The 18,238-nt window shown below is 37.8% G+C and overlaps 2 protein-coding genes and 1 pseudogene across 2 annotated transcripts in view; all 3 read right to left on the bottom strand.

Annotated features, from left to right (window-relative positions):
* Positions 1 to 702, bottom strand: part of LOC140332772 (proteinase-activated receptor 1-like) — a 2,198-nt gene extending 1,496 nt beyond the window's left edge. The window contains exon 1 of the mRNA XM_072413966.1: positions 38 to 702. Within this exon, the coding sequence (XP_072270067.1) occupies positions 38 to 687 (650 nt within the window). The 5' untranslated portion in view covers positions 688 to 702. The remainder of the gene's footprint in view (positions 1 to 37) is intronic.
* Positions 703 to 4,326: 3,624 nt separating this feature from the next.
* LOC140332771 (piRNA biogenesis protein EXD1-like) lies at positions 4,327 to 10,752 on the bottom strand (annotated as a pseudogene).
* A 4,944-nt stretch (positions 10,753 to 15,696) lies between these two features.
* On the bottom strand, positions 15,697 to 17,667 carry LOC140332584 (proteinase-activated receptor 1-like). The gene is made up of 2 exons (XM_072413798.1): positions 17,606 to 17,667; positions 15,697 to 17,333 (listed from the first exon to the last, which is right to left on the bottom strand). The coding sequence occupies exon 2, from the start codon at positions 17,194 to 17,196 to the stop codon at positions 16,312 to 16,314; it is 885 nt and encodes a 294-aa protein (XP_072269899.1). The 5' UTR covers positions 17,197 to 17,333; positions 17,606 to 17,667; the 3' UTR covers positions 15,697 to 16,311.
* Positions 17,668 to 18,238: the final 571 nt, after the last annotated feature.

Raw genomic sequence — 18,238 nt, 5'->3', positions numbered from 1 at the left:
AAAATAAAAAGGCTCATCAATGTTATTATAGAAATACAAATAATGAATTAAAAAGATGATGTTGGTTGGAGCAAAGCAAATCAGGAATACAAATAACACTATAATGGTCAGGATCACTGCTCTTGTTTTCTTACAGGAATTCTCAATGTCTTTGGTACTAAGTTCCCGGATGATGCTGATGTAACAGATTGTGGTAATAATCAGTGGCAAGATGAAGAAGACTATAGAAAAGGTGGTAAAATAATACAAATAAAAATTCTGGAGGTCACTTGCTTCCAAGACATCATGGCAAGATGTAATCTTCAGGGTGTTTATATATTCAGTTTGCTTGGATGTAAGTAGTGGTAGTGAGCTGGCTATTGATATTATCCAGATAAAGGAGCAGACCATCCAGGCTCGCTTCTTTGTGCGCCAAGTAAGAGCCTTCATTGTGTAAACTACAGCCAAGAATCGGTCCACGCTGATACTTGTCATGAACAGGATTGAGCAGTACATATTGCAGTAGAAGGCGGCAGTGACAAAACGACACATTCCATCTCCAATGATCCAGTTATTGCCAGAGAATCGATAAGCAATGTTAAACGGCAGCACACTAACAAAGAGGACATCAACAACTGCTAGATTTAGCATATAGACCACTGCTGGGGTTCTGATTTTTATCTTGAAGACACACACAATGATTGCCATGATGTTTAGGGGCAAAGACACCACAACCACCAGAGGGTACACTGAAGGCACAAATTTGGTTAACCATTGACTTGACAGGTAGTACTGAGTAGTATTTGTAGTGCTTTCGTTAGCGACTAAGGTAATGTTTAACAAATCTAAAGGCAAAATAAACATAATTATTCACAAAAATATTTATGAAGGTGTGTAATTAAGTAAATGGGTATTGATTTAAAACTTATTTATTTGTATAAGTTGTGCCAATTCTTGTTCCCTGTAGAGCAAATAAGTGCTGGGACAGTGCAACTAGCCTCCACAAGACTGTCCAAGGCATGCATATAGGGAAGACTATAGGGATAGATTGAAAAATTGCATCTGGTTAAGTACTGGCATTTGATCCGAAGCCTCACAGGTATCTGGTGCAATTTGCTGATAGTTACTGACATTGGTATCTTTACCTAGCGTGGTTGAAAATCAATGGAATCATTTATCAAAAAATTTTATATTTACTAACGTCATTCAAAGTAACTTAGATGCCTTAGCTATATATAAATTATTTGATCCAAATTCTTCCTAATTTCTAAATGCTGAGGCAGATCACAAAAGTCATTATATAGTAAGGATAGAGCGAGTCCTCTCTAGTTTGCTACCTAGGTCTTCTGTACCATTGGCAAAGGAAGCCACAACAAAAACAAAAATGTACCCATTCTCTGTATAACATATTGGGCCTACCTTTTATAATCATCAGTTGAAATACAGTATTTTTATAATAGTTTTTTTTTTTTTTACACATTGTTACATAAAGCCAGACTAGAACCAAGAAAACAGGAAAATGTTCTGTGAAAAGAGATGACCATCGCGGAGGGGTGCTGGATTATATATATTTGTAGGCTTTAGTAGAAAAAAAGGACCCTACACATAGAAGATACAGGTGGTATGTTATTATTGTTTTCATTACCTTTTATTATGTTTGATTCTTTTTTACCAAAGTAGGGAAAAGACAAAAAAATACGGGGAAAAGGAAAGCCTGTAATTAAAAACAAAAAGTTCTGTTATACTGTAATTCACATATATAAATATTTTGTAGCAGTATGCACCATGTGTACATTTTTCCTTACCTCCTAATCCTCCATAACTGGAGCCAAAGATTGAGAGGTTGCTGTTCTTTTCTGTATTATTAGCTAAAACAAAAGAAGAAAAAAATCTAAGAGGGAGACATTACAGCCATTACCCAGATTTACTAATTATTTTAGATATTTGACTAACTACCACTGAAAAGCTCAAAACATATTGGATCAAGTTAGAGGTTAAGTCTTAAGGATTATGTATTACACTACATGTGCTTTGGGGTTACAGACTATTATGTTGAAGAAGTTCCCTGTTAGTGTAGAACTTTTCATACAGCTATTATCCCCCCTTAATTGTGCTAATTGACTCAAGGTAAATGTTAACATATATAGGGGGATCCAGCCATGATATATTGGACCTGATTTATTAAAGCTCTCCAAGGCTGGAGAGGATAAACATTTTTGCTAGCAAATGACTTTAAAGAAATCCATTCCAGGTTTGCTGGATCACCCAGTTCATTGATCAAAGTGTATCCTCTTTAGCCTTGTAGAGCTTTAATAAATCAGGCCCACTGTTAGAGACTGGATGCTGCACATATAAACTGCTTGACAATAGGGATGAGCGAGCAAGAATATTAAGTTTGATCTCGCGGCGAATTGGGCCATTCTCGCTTACCGAACATTTAAGCGAGAACAGCTTTGGGATTCGCCACGAGGTCGTGTTCTTGCAGAACAAACAAGGGGAAATGCAGGGGGCAGGAACCCCCACTATTTCCGTCGGGAATGGCGTGGCTGGGAGCGAATCATTTGCTCGCAGGATGCAAAGCAAGGCCCAGCAGCACCAATCAGCAGAGATCTCAGAATAGGTATATATACAGGGAAGGAGGGAGGGGTTAGTCACTTCATCTTGATTGTCCAGTTCTTCTTGCTACCTCTTGCTATTTATCCAAAAAGGCAAAAACATTTCAATCTGACACCTCTTGCAATCTATCACATATCTATCACATATCTATCACATTGTGCATTGTGACAGGGCAGATTAGGAGCCTTCTGTATATCTTGAAATATACTGCATGTGCAGTTAAAGTTGCTACCTCTTGCTATTTCTGTCCTACTGTCAAAAACCACACATATTTCAGTCTGATACCTCTCGCAAGCTATCCAAAAAGCCATTAAATTTCTGTATTTCTTAAAATCACTTTAAATAAAAAATACAGATTATTAATTCTGATACATCGTGCAATCTATCACAAAAGCCAAAAACATTTCTGTATTTCTCTCAGAAAAATACATTTATTTCATTGTTTGATACCTCTTACTATTTACCAAAGACCGTTTGGTACAGAAAAAATGTTGTACTATAAAAAAATACAGATATTTCAGTGTTTGATACCTGTTACTATTTACCAAAGAAGACTGTTTGGTACAGTGAAATTCCTGGCCTACTGTAAAATAATTACAGTTATTTTAGTGTTTACCTGTTCCTAATTTCCAAAGAAGACTGTTTGGTACAGTGAAATTTCTGGCCTACTTTAAAATAAACACAGATAATTTTTCTTTTAACTACATTAGCCAATTATTTGGAAATAGAAAAATGTACAGTATTGTACAAAATGCCCAATATTTGAAACAGTTGTATTAAACAAATCAAAGTAGCTTTAATTTTTACAATGATACATTTTAACAGACTATGCTGAAACCCAAAAACAGAGTAGAGGCGCATTGATTTGTTCTGTGCTTAAGTTTTTCCCACATATAAATGTACAAATAAAAAAAAAAAAAAAAAACTCTATCCAAGACTTTCTGAAGTATTTAAGCAGACATACAAGTGTATTATTATTAGAGTAGTTCTCTTCCTTTCAAATGTTTATTTGTTATGAATCCTACCAGTAAGCTGATACATGAGAGAACCAAATATAATATTGTTCTGTGGTTCTCAAAACAAAGAGGACAAAGTGTGTATATGCTAAAGCGTCTCCTAGCACCAATCTTATTTTAGGAATGACCCATTTAGAGATCATGGCTTGTTTACTCTTATCTCACAAGGAATCCATGGCTGGTAACATCATATTATTTTAACCTCCCTGGCGGTACATTTCTTTCCGGTTTTATATGTCTAAAAGTGGTACATTGTTTTTCATGAAAAATTATTTTACAGTATAAAATTTTAGTATAAGTATAATAAAATTTGAAACACACAATCATTTAAAAAATCTATATATTAAAAAAAAAATTAATTAAAAAAATACACATTATACTCATACTATTATATAGACTGTAAAAAAATTGTTCTTGAAAACAATGTACTGCTTTTACACATAAAAATCCAATGTATTGCATTCAATACAGTTATTTTGTATTCTTAATTTCCCGCCCCGCTCAGCCGGGACGTACACATGCACCGACGTCACGGGGAACTCCCCTGTGACTCATCCGAGCAGAAGCAGGAAGAAGAAAGAAGAGAGAAAACGGAGATTATGGTACTGGACAGTTCGGGACTCCGGGGGATCAGGTAAGTGCTCTATTTACTTACCTTCCATAGGTGTTCCAACCTCGAGTGTGACTCGAGGTTACCACTTGTAGCAACTTTTTTCTACCCCGAGTCACACTCGGGGTTATCGCTAGGGAGGTTAAAGCCTTTTCCCTTTTGCTGTAGGACACAAAACTGCTGAAGTTCTTTGGGAAGCTAAGAGCATAAGTTCTCAGTCACAGCTAAAGCATCTGCTTTTGCTAGGCGAGGAGCATTAAGATAGCTGTCAACTAACAATGTAAAGTCAGCGAGCATGCCATCTAACATAGCTTGACGCAAATCTAGGAGGTGCGATACTTCCAGAGCCAACACTTTCAGCAAAGTAGCAGACAATGAAGGTTCGGAACACATATTAGGATTTTGCTCCATCAATGTTTGTTTGATATTCAAGAAATGTACTTGTGCAGACGGCATATTTAGGTACCGACCACCAGTCTCCATGGAAAACAATTATACATCACCCACCTGTGTATCAAAAACATTATTCAAAAACAGACCACATTGGTGGGACAAAATATCTCCTAGCCAACGACAGTTGTGGGTGACTTTTAGGATGCCTTTGTCTTCAAGCACTACTTGGAGAGAAATTTTAAAGACCCCTGGTCCCATGGTCAGGTTGTCAAAGAGGTAAACATGATTTTGTGTGCCAACCTGCAGCCAACACAATTTCCCAAAGAGACATATGTTTAGGCCAGAAGCTCACAAGCTCAAGTGCTGGAAATGCAGAATCTTTCTTCTATTGTCTCCCTTTCAATGTCTTGGCCTCTTGGAGTCTTCTACTGGTTCCACATTTAAAACATTTTGCCTCCTCGCACAGTTTCACCAGTCTTTAAATCCTTGACTTTAATCAGGAGAACAGTGTGATCTGCATGAACACCAAGTAAAACTCCTTGAAATCTTCTATTAATGGTTGTATGGTTGTAATTTTGATTAGTTTTCCCAATAATACAGCTCAGAAATCGTTCATCAGAAGTGGACTCCATATAGAAATGGTAATGAAATGTAGTCCAAATGAAATTGCAGACAATGCAGCTTGAGGCTCATTGAACAACCCAGTTCTTCTAATTTTGGCCACATATTTTTAACAATGGCCTCAAAGTTTGGGTTCATATGATTACCAAGGAATTTGGTGACCAGTTCTTTAAAGGAAAGCCAAGCTGTCTTGGGAAAGATATTTTCATGCTTTTACCCCTCAAGAGTCATCAGCAGAAGTAAAACTACATTAGATTTAACTTCTTGTCTTAGCCTTCTTGAACATATACTGTATACTGGCTGTAAATTTTGCTATCTTAAGAAATGCCATATTGTCCACACAGACTGGGTGGCCACTTTTATTTTTTGTGGCTAAACTTTTTATCCCAGGATTAGCTAGGGTTGAGTAAGCGCTTGCCATTAGGGCTAGCTGGAGATAAAGGAGGATGTTGACTGTCCATTAACCACAGCCACATGCATTTGTGTGAACCAAGCCATGGGACATGGTAATTAGGATGTGTAAGTCATCAAATAGGATCTGTGGAACAAGTTTAAGTCTAAAACTCTATGTAGTTAAGTGGAGTTTCACCCACATTTTTTGCCACAACCTTAAATGCAAATTTAAAGTTTCACAGCAGCTGTGCAGAATGCAATCTTCAGCACAATATTGGAGTGTATGGTGGTGGATTGCTGTGTGCTCTGAATGTGCAGCACAAACGTCTATTTCTAGAGCAAGGCTATGGTTAGAATTGCAGTTTACTGATTCCTCCTGCCAGTGAATTGCTGTCCCACCAGAAATGCTATGGCTGCAACAGTACTAATCACTGCTGCCAGCTATCAAATTTGCAGTCTCTGGTTCTTTAGGACTTAGATTTAAAATAAATTTCCGCTTTGCAAATTCCTGATCAGAGATGTCTTTATTGCATAAAAAGAAAGATGATGTCCATCTGCAAAAAAACATACTTACCTGTCTGACTGCTGTCTTCTTCTGTCAAAAAAGGACTGCTGGGACTAAATGAACTTCCTCATGACAGTGAGTGACGTATGTCATCCCTATCTAGCCCATCAAGACAAAGATTTAAAGCAAGAAAAGGAGAAGAAAGAAGATGGTGGTGTGCGTGGCGGAATGACAGTGCTTGTCTCTTCTAAAGAACCTACATGATCACCTATTTTTCTTACTACATATACTTCACTTCTACAATACAGGACCTGTCTGGTCACAATTTATTATTAGAGTTGAGTTCAGCTTTAATCTGAGACTGGGACAGTGGGTCTGATTTACTGAAAGAAAAGTAAAGTAAATTATCTCCTTGCAAGGGATATTTTACTTAGCTTAGTATGTAAAATGAAGCTCTGCTGACTTAACCATCTAATCAAGTGCAACCAAAAGCCCTTTTTACATTTAGTTGCAGGTGACTGGGTATTCTTCGCAAAGAGAGCTATCACCATACTCACTATGTTAGTGAACACCTTGGTAAATGAACAGCCCATGTTGCTTTAATAAATCGCCCCCATTGACTATCATGCTATTTTTTAATGGTTATGGTTACCACAGATTTGTTTCACTAGCTAGGTTAGCATGGCAACATAAACTTTTCAAACTACTATTTGCATGTTGTATAGGGAATATGTTTCTTCGTGTTGCATTTTATCCAAGTATATGTAAATTATTTTAGAGATCAGTAATTTGTTTGACAATTTACATTCGGTGCCATTTTCATACTCTTGATTTATTGACTCCATTCAGAAAAAAAGCAGGATTAGAAGAAGTGTAAAGAAATAAATTAAAGTACATTTAAGTAATGCAGTGTAACACCAACATTGTTTTTTATATTTCAATAGATTTTTATTCAAAATGTTTGCATAAACAACAAGTAAAAAAACGAATCAAAGTAGCTGGTATACATAAAGAATAAGCTTAAAGAAACATAACAATAATACAGAGTATAAAAATTAACACAACTATACAAGAACATAATATTAGCAAGGAAATTAGACTCTGTAACAAGGCTCTGCAAAGCATTGACCTGCAAAGCAAATGAAGTATTTAAGGGGTAGGGGTTATCATAGGGGAAGGGCGGGAAGTGGGGGTAAGGTGTCCACTTCAAAGAACAAAGAAATGTGAGCGATCCAAGGATCCCAGGTAAGCTCAATATGGAAGGAGCCAAAAGCATGTAGTTACAGAATTTTTTGGTATATTTGGGCAATGGAATATCAATTTTGCTCAGCACGATACATTCTGGGCTAAAAGGAAGAGGGGTCTGAATAATGGAGAGGAGGAGAAACCCCTTCTTCCAGAATTCCTGCGCCACCGGGCAAGACCACTATATATGTTCCATATCACCCATTCCACCACACCCTCTGAAACAAAGGGGAGAGGAACTAGGAAAGCATTTAGCCAACTTAGTTGGGACCAAATACCAACATAACATACCCTTATAGTTCATTCCAACCAAATTAGGTGAAACCTTGGAAATGTTACGAGGAATCTCAATCCACTTCTCCAATTACCGTGTTTTAACTAGGTCCCTTTCCCAAGCTTTCATATAGCATAATTTAGAAAAGGGGTCAAGAGTGCGGAGTACAAAATTGAAATCTGGCCTACTGCGTCTTCCAAAGATTTACATTTGCTCTCGAAATGGGTTTTCCAGTAAGGAGGGGAGCATTGGGACATTTTAGATTGGAAAAAGGAACTTAGTTGGGTGTAATGGAAAGCCTCTGAAACTGGTAATTCTCTATTTTGGACCAAGTGGTTGAAGCTAAGAATGTTCCTCCCAGCAATATGGTCCCCTACATAGAGAAATCTGTGTGGAACCCAGCAGCCAAACCTGTGAGAGGACTAAGCCCTGAGGAAATTCGGGATTTCCCTGGGGTATATAGGCTAAGCTAATTTCACTTTTCTTTTAATTCACTTTTAATTTTAAGGGGTTCTGAGCCTAAGACGGCTAGGTATCCACATAAAGGAGGAAATGGGAGGTACTCCTAGCCCCCCGTGTAGGTTAGGAGAGCATGGTAAGACAAATTATATGACTTCCCTTATGACCCCATATGAATGCCATGACCTTAGATTGAAGCAGCTCCAGAGACCTATGCAGGAGTGGAATGGGAAGTGTTTTGAGTAAGTACTGAATAACACTCTGGGTAATACATTAATTTTTACTGTTGCCACTTTACCTAGCAACCTTGTTTTTAAGATGGTATAAGCAGCAGGTAAACATATCCTATTTGTGATATCACTGCAATTCTGCTGCCTACTTGTTTTAGAAACTCTTAGAGTAATCAAATATATAGGGGATACAAATGTATAGATGATCTTGCAGGAGAAGCTTGGACACTTGGGGTCAGCAAGAAATAATCCAATGAGAAATCTAATAGAGAAAATAGGGTTTACCTCCTACAATGTTTTTGGATTATTTTAATACAGCAGTTTATAATATGTATAAGTGAGTCACCCTTCTTTTTTTATAAGAGTCTTGAAGTTTTTGTTGGGGGGCTTTTTTTTCTGCCTAAACTTCAGCTTTAAGAATAACTATTGTAGTGACTGGAGAACCTGTCAGTGTCTGTACTAGTAATACCAAGATGATACAGAAAAGGTAGAGAGAAAAAGAGTTGAGGAGGGTTGGGTGCAGGTGTAATCAGTGGTAAAGGAGGGTAGGTAAAAAGGCATTCGATGATGGGGGCATGTGCAGGGTTGATCAAGGAGGTTTTTAGAGGTGATCAGTGGTGGAGAATAAATGGAAAGGTAAGTAGAGGACTATTTGAATGAAGCTTTTCTTTAAGGTATGTTTAAAATATCAGTTTTCTCTCTATATTTTATATTCAGAAAAAGCTTATGTAATGGAAGAGTTTCAGTTAATAAAAAATATTGTGCTGAGCTGAACCTTTGTGTTTGTGAGTAGAACTCAAACTCATTTCGCAAAACCATCGGAAGATAGAGGAAATTATAACAGAAGGATTCACAGGGGATTCACAGTATTCCCTGGGAATCCTCCTATTTGCGATCCCCATGGCACTAGAGGCTAATTAACCTCTAGTGCCCGGGGATCTTCTCAATTAATGCCGCCCTGGCTGCATTCATTGAGAACAGTGTGCGATCTCCGGCATTAGAGGTGAATTAACCTCTAGTGCCCCGGCTGCAATCATTGAGATAATGCCTGATGTCCAAACAAAAAAAAATAACTGCCAGGGGGCGGACACCAGTGGGTGTGTAGAATGACCTAATCGTCAGGAAAGTTTCACTTTTACTTTGCGTATGAATGCAGCATGTCATCTACTGCAGCCTTACATCTCTCCCACTGCAGCCTTACATATCTCCATGTACAAACCCTCATATCGCCTGAACAGTATGTCCTACCGACCTGAAATTTTCAGGGTACATAGGGGACAGAACAGGTAGAACTCCGCTCATAAAAAAACTACCCTGTTACACATTGCTGGAGGCTTCCATCACCTGAAGCCCAATTTCCCATTAACGGTGCGTTGCAGGTTAACAATTTCATGGGTTCAAGTGAGGGATACCTGTAGATAACACCCCCTAAAATTTCATCTATAGGCCATCGCCGGAACAGGTGGAACTCCGCGAGACCGAACTTAATATTCTCGTTTGCTCATCCCTATTTGTGAGACTTCTGTTTAGTGGGTACAAGCACTGTGGCACTTGTGTTGTGTAAACTCTGTTTTAGTTTACTATGCTCCTTTAGCTCCCCTCCCTGCAGCACCGCCCCCTAATTCTTGGCCGCCTAGTTGGTCGAGAATGAATTGGAGCGCAAAGCCTCCCAGAATAGCTATGTTAGGCATATTGGGCGCTCTTCTTTTGGCTCAAAGAGAAAAATTTGGGCAAATTCTTTTTTCATCCTACGTCACCTGATCTTGCGGGTCTGGGTGGGGTGATGTAGGATCAAGAACCCGGAAGAGAAGACGAAGATGGCGGCTGGAGAGGCAGCTCCGGAGGGATGGTGGGACGACGCAGACCCTGATGCAGGACACCTCCGGGGTGATTGGACTGCCCTGTGGGATTGAAGGCAAGTGTATTTTTTTTTTAGCTTGGTTTTAGTTTTGAGTTTAGTTCCCCTTTAACTGATTCTAGCCTCTGCAAACCTTATCCCTCGCACAGTATGAGACTGGGACAAGTTGTGCGGGAATTATACAGTATAACACAGAGGGTAGTCATTCTGTAGCTGCTTTTTTTTTACTGTACTATGTTAGTGAACTTTGTAAGAAGGTAAATCTAAGATTTTGAGCATCTTGAACATGGAACTGGCTGCAAAGATGGTGCCTTTTGAGGATGCAGGACGGCTGCGCATGGTTAAGTATCTGTCATAAGCAGTGAGTGCATACTTGCTGACCAATGGCAGTAGCTTACCACTTCCAGCCCTTGTAAATATAGGTGTTCCTAAATATCTCAGTATGTCCTTCAATAGACTATAAAAATACATTATAAAAAAATCCAGCAAGGATAGTGGAAACATCTTATAATTGCCACAGCAGAAATGGTTGGATGGTTTAACTCACCAGCATCTACCGAAAACTAAAATATCAAGTGATTGAGCCCTTCAAATATTTTGCATTATATATCAAATCTGAAGACACATTTACATTATTAGAAGTGCAACTTACCTGCTGTATCGTTATCACAAAGTACTATCCAGCTTGGCACACATAGGAGGATGACCGAAAAGAGGAATTTTAGCTTCATAATTTGTATACAACCGTTGGTGCTGTTTTTCTAATATTTTATCGCTTAATCCTTGCATCAGAAGAGCAGTGTTATACACTCAATCTTGGAACACAAATGCCACTCACAGGCTCCGTGTATTCTTTCCTCTGGTTAACAGGGAGGAGGATCAGTGTCTCTCCTGCTCAATTAGTCAAATAACACCAGGGAAATTATAAAAGCTTTACAAGAAGTAACATTTTCTAATAAGGTCTCTAAACAACTGAAAGGAACTAAATGTGATCAATGCGAGAAAGTGTTTTAGTATCAGTGAGCGGTACATTAATGCTGGAGTGAATGCTTAGAATTTGGTAAAAACAGGAAGATATGTTAGTAAAAATTCCAAGCTGACAGTAGTAGTTCAGGCTTTTGTCTCCTCAACCTGGACATAATATATAAAGTAGGAGACTTGCCTGCTGAAGTGCCATTTAGAAGATGTAAGCTTAGGTTCAAATGCTTATGGCAATAAGACCAGCAGGATACAGACTGAAAATGGCTTCAGAATAGCATCACAGTGGTAAAATAAGTAGTGCAGCATTGGTATTACCAAGATGTGGTATAGCAGCATTTATACATATACATATGTACACTAATGATATCCTATATGAGTTGCATGTTACCACCTTTACCTTATCTAGTCTACATTGCCTGCATGCCAAAATCTACACACCTTCTTTTACACATTTATAAAGCTAACTCTTTACAGATATAAAGGATAATGTTAATAAATCTGTAATCATTAACACATTAATTAATGTATTTTGTAAATGAGAGCAATGTAAGTGTAGGGAAATGCCTTTTTCTATCTGCTAGCTGAGTTGTAACTTTGTAAAATGCAAATAAAGTTGTTGAATTGTTTCCTGCCCCTGATAGTGGCCTTAGAAACCCCACCAGGATATAAGAAAATGCAGGAAGTACAGGGGCAGAGGTGAGAACATGTGCTCAGCCAGGGTAGGTGCCTGCACTGACTGCTCTGTCTGTGTGTTTAGAGTATAAAAGAGCTCTGTCTCCCTCTGGTGGTGTGTTAGAGGGTGCATCCTTGGAAATTATCCATAGGGACAGGAGCAGTTTTTTTCTGCAAATAAAAAGAACAAGTGTGGCTTGCCCTTCAGCTGGAATTCTAGGAAATGTCCAAATGACATTATTATTGTGATTTGTTATGTATGTTTTTTATTTCATTACTACTGGTCCAAATAAAAGTAAATACAGTATTATTATATTAGCAGCTATTTATCCTTCCAGCAGATTCTATGTATTAATATAAAAGTGGGATATGTTTTTTTTCTAGGAGCTCCGGTATCTGAATTTTTTTTAAAACAGTCCTAAATGATATTCTAAAAGTATGTTTATGCCACGGTATTTAGAGTTTATTACACATGAAAACACACAAAAGGCACAATGTACATAATATTATGTTTGTATTTTTGCATATTTATATAAAAAAAAAAAAAAGAAAATTCAAACCACAGTGTACACCACAGTATGCATGTGTATATATATGCTTTAGACAATATTAAAGAAAATAATTATTACACCTTCAAAATATTAGATTATTTAATTATTAGTAGGCATACCAAAACACACATATATACATATATATACCCCAACGCCAGAGGTTGCTGGGGGTCCATAAGCAATTAGCATTTTGTGCCTCTTAGGTAATACATCCATCTCTGTACCCGTGTTTTATGTTCATGTATTCTCTAGTGCCCCATTCTCTCCTACTCCCAATAATAATTTTGGGTTAGTTTTTTAAAATATTTATTTTATTAAATTTTTTTATACTGTTTATTTTTACCAATCATCTTGTTAGGAGACGCCTATCTGGCAAGGGATCTTGTGCCATGCACCACTGCAGTCTAGTGCACCTTGTTTTTTCCCTCCGAAGACTGCTTGCAGCAGCAAATGAGATCAGGCAGTTATCTGTCTGTCTTGTGCTTTGCAGCTTGCAGCATCCCCAGTTGCCCTTTGCCTTGTTCCCAGGACATTCCTCTGTGTGATTCTCCTGTACTGCTTTATCTGTGGATCACCTGGTTACTGACCCTGGACTGTCTGAACTCCCATTGCTTTCCCTCTTCTGTTCTTGTGGACTCCTGGTCTTCCGTTAGTCGTTTTCCGACTCTTGCCTTTTGCACAAAATAGTCCAGGAGCCAAACATGTGCTGGGATGGCAAAACCAGCCTAACATAACTGAGCAGGGGCTTACTGTAGGTGAAGAATGCAGAGATAGATTGGGGGACTGGCATCTGGGTAAGCACTGATGCTGAACCCGAACCTTACGGGTATAAAAAAAAAAAAATATTTATTTTATCATTATGAACACAGAGAACCTGTGGCTTAACCTCCCTAGCGGTAATCCTGAGTCACACTCAGGGTTGCTTAAAACTTTAAAAAAAACACCATGTTCTGTCGCTGTCTCCGGCGTCCTGCTGGTCCCCGCAGGTCCTGGGGACTCGTCCTCCTCCTTCGATCTCTAGCAGCAAACTGCAGAGACGATCTCTGGGGTTTCCCGGGGAAATTCAAATAATTTTGTATTGGATTCAATACAAAATAGCTGTATTGAGTCCAATACAAAGAAATCTTTATATATTATATATTATACATGCTTCCGTACAGTTATATTATATGTTTTACAATTTTTTTGAGATTTTTTTTTTTTTAAAGTTTATTATTACATTTTTTAAATATCGGACATATGCCTAAGAATTATAGCCTACGATTTAAAATAAATTTCCATGTCAAAAAAATTTAACACTTTTTGCATGGAAATACGGACAGAATTATAACGCTAGGGGGTCAAAACATTCCCAAACTGGGAAAAAAAGAAAAAAAACACCAGAAGGTAGTACCCTGTTTCCCCAAAAATTAGACCTACCCTGCAAATAAACCCTAGCATGCTAATCAACCAGGGGGAAATGTAAGGCCTATGCTGATAATAAGCCCTATCAGCAGCTTCTTTGTGCAACAGAGCAGCTGTTGCAGCAGACTTCAGGGAGTGCAGTCACGTGGTACCCAGCGGTGGAGTTATACCAAGAGAAGAGGACAGAAGCAGCCGGAACGCACACTGCGGGATCGGAGTACGATATCAGTAGTGGGGAGTACTTTTTTTTTGGCTGACTCCAATGATTTTTAGGGAAATATTGTAAATGCTGGGGAGGCAAATGGTGCTTTGTATTGTTGGGGCACTATACATGTGGGGGTACGCATGGGGACAATGCATACCCCACATAATATTGTGCCCCCACAGTTAGGTACCGTATGTATATTCATATATGAGGGCATGCTTTGTATTGTGTGGGGGGACACATAGGGAGAATGCATTCCCCACATAATATTGTGCCCCCACATTATGGTATGTGTGTTCACATATGTGGGCATGCTCTGTAGATTTTTGTACATGAATAAATATAGATTTTTGCACATTAGAGAAATAAGACATCCCCTGAAAATAGGCCCTAATGCGATTTTCGGAGGAAAAATTAATACAAGTCCCTGTCTTATTTTCGAGGGAACACGGTACTATTTGACAAATAAGACTTGCAATATCTAGCTTTTTGTTTAAGCACTAAACTGTGTGCCGTGTAGTTTAAAGCTCTGCATGGTGTCGCCACACAGGGAGCCAGCCTCCAGGGATAATGTACTCGCAGGGATTACATCATCCAATTATAGAAGAGGATTATCGTCTTTACGGAAGTCCACCGTGGAGCCTGTGGTTAGAATGGCACCTTATATGCATGCAGCCATGACAGGTCCTGGACCTGACATCCAGGGGTGGGAACGCTGTGCCCTCACTTTTTTTTAGGAGGGCACAGTGAGGAAGAATGAGAAGTATGTGCCATATTTGCCAAGTGCATACTGCTGTGCATGCTTGCTGATCCTGGCAGAAGCTCACTACCCAGTAATTAGTTTAGTTTTGCTTTAAAGTCCCTGGTTCTCTCTCTTTTTTTTTTTTTCATCTTGCTGACATTTAGAGCTGCTATAGAGCTGTCCACAGGTAAGGTGTATGGGTAATGAACCATACAGTTCTTTAAAATGTACTTGTGGTCAGGCTATGGAAACTAGAGCACTGACATACTCAGAACAAGCAGGTAATTACATTAAAACAAACTCTGTCTCCTCTCTGTAGCTGCAGGTACTGTTAAACAATTCATCTTCAAAGTAGAAGCACTGAAGATCTTTAAGTCGGTGTTTCAGATTCTCAACCCCCCACTCCTTTCCCAGTTCCTGCTTTGCATTTACAATACAAAATAGAAAGCATGTGAAATGCTGAGTTAATGCTGAAGACAGAACAATATAAACATTTTAGGGGTTCTACTGTAAACCTAGAGAATAAATTGTTCCCCAACGACTTTAGCTACATAGGTCACAGAGGACTCATTTTAATGTCTAATTATTAGCTATAATATATATAAATATTTAACCATTTGATTGTTTTTTTTAACAATGGGTTCAGTTCACACTTGAGGTATTGAGCTTTTTTTAAAAAAGAAAACACGAAAGAACTCCACCTTCTGCCTGAATACAACAAAAAATGTATATAATTTGTAAAACATTTTTTAGAACTGGATATAATAAATAAAATGCACACAACACTATTATGCTTTTGTTTACAATTTTAAGTGAATATTTTTATGTTGTTGTCAATGGTTCAGTTTATTTGTTGTCGATGGTGTTTTTATAACATTGCACTTTGCTCCCTTTGTGGCAGCATAATATATAAAGTACTATAAATATTTCTGCTGAGATAAAATGAGCAATGGCATGAGCAATAGATTTCTTTTGAGGTAGAAAGCAGTAAAGACGCATTGTCACACATAACTTCTAAACAGGAAGCACCGTGTTTTCATGTAATGACAAAACATTTGTTACATAATGACAAATGATGCATAAAAACACATTTTGTAAACATAAACACACATTTGTCAACACAAGTGCCCTATAAAATATTTCCCTTCTTTTCCAGTTCCAGTGACAACTGATACATTTTATATTTACCATCACTTTCTGTCCCATTGGTAATGGTCACTAGTGTACACAGACATAAATAAAAAAAATACCCTGAAAGGGTTTCAATTCCTACCTTCCGAACTACCTGCTACACATATCTAAGATTTACTTTGTAGATATATGAGCTTTTATTTCTTGCATTCACACGTATTGCTAAAATCCCTAAAAACTTTAAAAATACCATGTTTCCAAACTTACGAAACATTGTTAGTTCCAGAAACCTTCAGTCTGTTATAATGTTGGATTTATATTGTAGATATATTAGCTTTTCTGTATTGAATTCACACATATACGATCTATAAAAACTTTAAAAATACCATCTGTATGTCTGTTTAGTCTGTTGCAAATGTTGTATTTCTATTTAGAAGTAGTTGTGCTTTCAGTAGAAAGTTCTTTATGCTCAGTTAGCTTTTGTGTTGCTGACTGCACTGCATTTGCCTTTTTGCAGCACAATAAACTGTATGCGTGCTTCCGATACTTTGAAGAGGCGTAGTAATAGATAAGAGGGTCTAAACATGTGCTGATGCTGCTGATACAGGTACACAGAATATAGACAAAATACAAAGGCTCATCAATGTTATTATAGAAATGCAAATAATGAATTAAAAAGATGATGTTGGTTGGAGCAAAGCAAATCAGGAAAACAAATAACACTATAATGGTCAGGATCACTGCTCTTGTTTTCTTACAGGAATTCTCAATGTCTTTGGTACTCAGTTCCCGGATGATGCTGATGTAACAGATTGTGGTAATAATCAGTGGCAAGATGAAGAAGACTATAGAAAAGGTGGTAAAATAATACAAATAAAAATTCTGGAGGTCACTTGCTTCCAAGACATCATGGCAAGTTGTAATCTTCAGGGTGTTTATATAGTCAGTTTGCTTGGATGTAAGTAGTGGTAGTGAGCTGGCTATTGATATTATCCAGATAAAGTGGCAGTCCTTCCAGGCTCGCTTCTTTGTGCGCCAAGAAAGAGCCTTCATTGTGTAAACCACAGCCAAGAATCGGTCCACTCTGATACTTGTCATGAGCAAGATTGAGCAGTACATATTGCAGTAGAAGGCGGCAGTGACAAAACGACACATTCCATCTCCAATGATCCAGTTATTCCCAGAGAATCGATAAGCAATGTTAAATGGCAGCACACTAACAAAGAGGACATCAACAACTGCTAGATTTAGCATATAGACCACTGCTGGGGTTTTGATTTTTATCTTGAAGACACAAACAATGATTGCCATGATGTTTAGGGGCAAAGACACCACAACCACCAGAGTGTACACTGACGGCACAAATTTGGTTAACCATTGACTTGACAGGTAGTACTGAGTAGTATTTGTAGTGCTTTCGTTAGCGACTAAGGTAATGTTTAACAAATCTAAAAGTAAAATAAACATAATTATTCACAAGACTATTGAATAATATATCATCAGGTAAAATACAGTATATTTTTTTTAAATTTATATGCACACTGTTACATTATTAGGACAGGCTAGTGAGAACAGGTTTCTGTTCTGTGAAAAGAAGTGGCCATAGTGGAAAAGGGCTGATTGTAAACCTGCAGCAAAACAATGAAAAAAAAAATCCCCTCCCTATGCTTTACACAGGATATATGGGTGTTATGTTATATTATTTATGTATTTTGCTTACCTAATATTTTGAGTGATTCCTCATTACCAAAGTAGGGAAAGGAATAAAAAACAGGAAATTCAGGGGCTGTAACAAAAGCAAAAAAATTACATTTTTTACTCTTTCAAAAAAAAGTTTTGTGTTAAGTGCTTATAGTGTATTTCTCATGTCTTTACAAAATTGCAGCATGCATTATGTGTAGAATTTTCTTTACCTCCTAATCCTTCATAATTAAAGCCAGAGATTGAAAGGTTGTAGTTTTCTATAATATTAGCTAAAACAAAAAGATCAGAAAATCTGATGAGGGAAAGATAGTGGTTGCACAGATGTAATCAACATTTCTGATATTTGACTGTCATTTATCACATTGACTACTGAAGAAAGGAAAGAGAAGAAGGGAGAGATGATAGAGAGAAGGAGAAAAAGACAGAAAAGAAAGATTGGGTAGGTCAGATGGAGAAAGTTTGCAAAGAAATGGGAGAGAGATAGAAAAGTGACACCTTCAATACATCAGATCTTGTTATAATCGCCTAACTTTGCTTTCTGCACTTTTTTAAACTCTATTTATTAGTAAATTCAAAAACAAATGCCATCAGTTTTTACACACCTTACTTTGCAATGCATTTTTTCCAGTATTGTACCACCTTTTTTGCC

Source organism: Pyxicephalus adspersus, chromosome 6 (assembly GCF_032062135.1).
Source record: "Pyxicephalus adspersus chromosome 6, UCB_Pads_2.0, whole genome shotgun sequence".
NCBI classification, from domain to species: Eukaryota; Metazoa; Chordata; class Amphibia; order Anura; family Pyxicephalidae; genus Pyxicephalus; species Pyxicephalus adspersus.
Note: the sequence above shows the minus strand (reverse complement) of the source record. Positions and strands in the feature narration are given on the sequence as shown.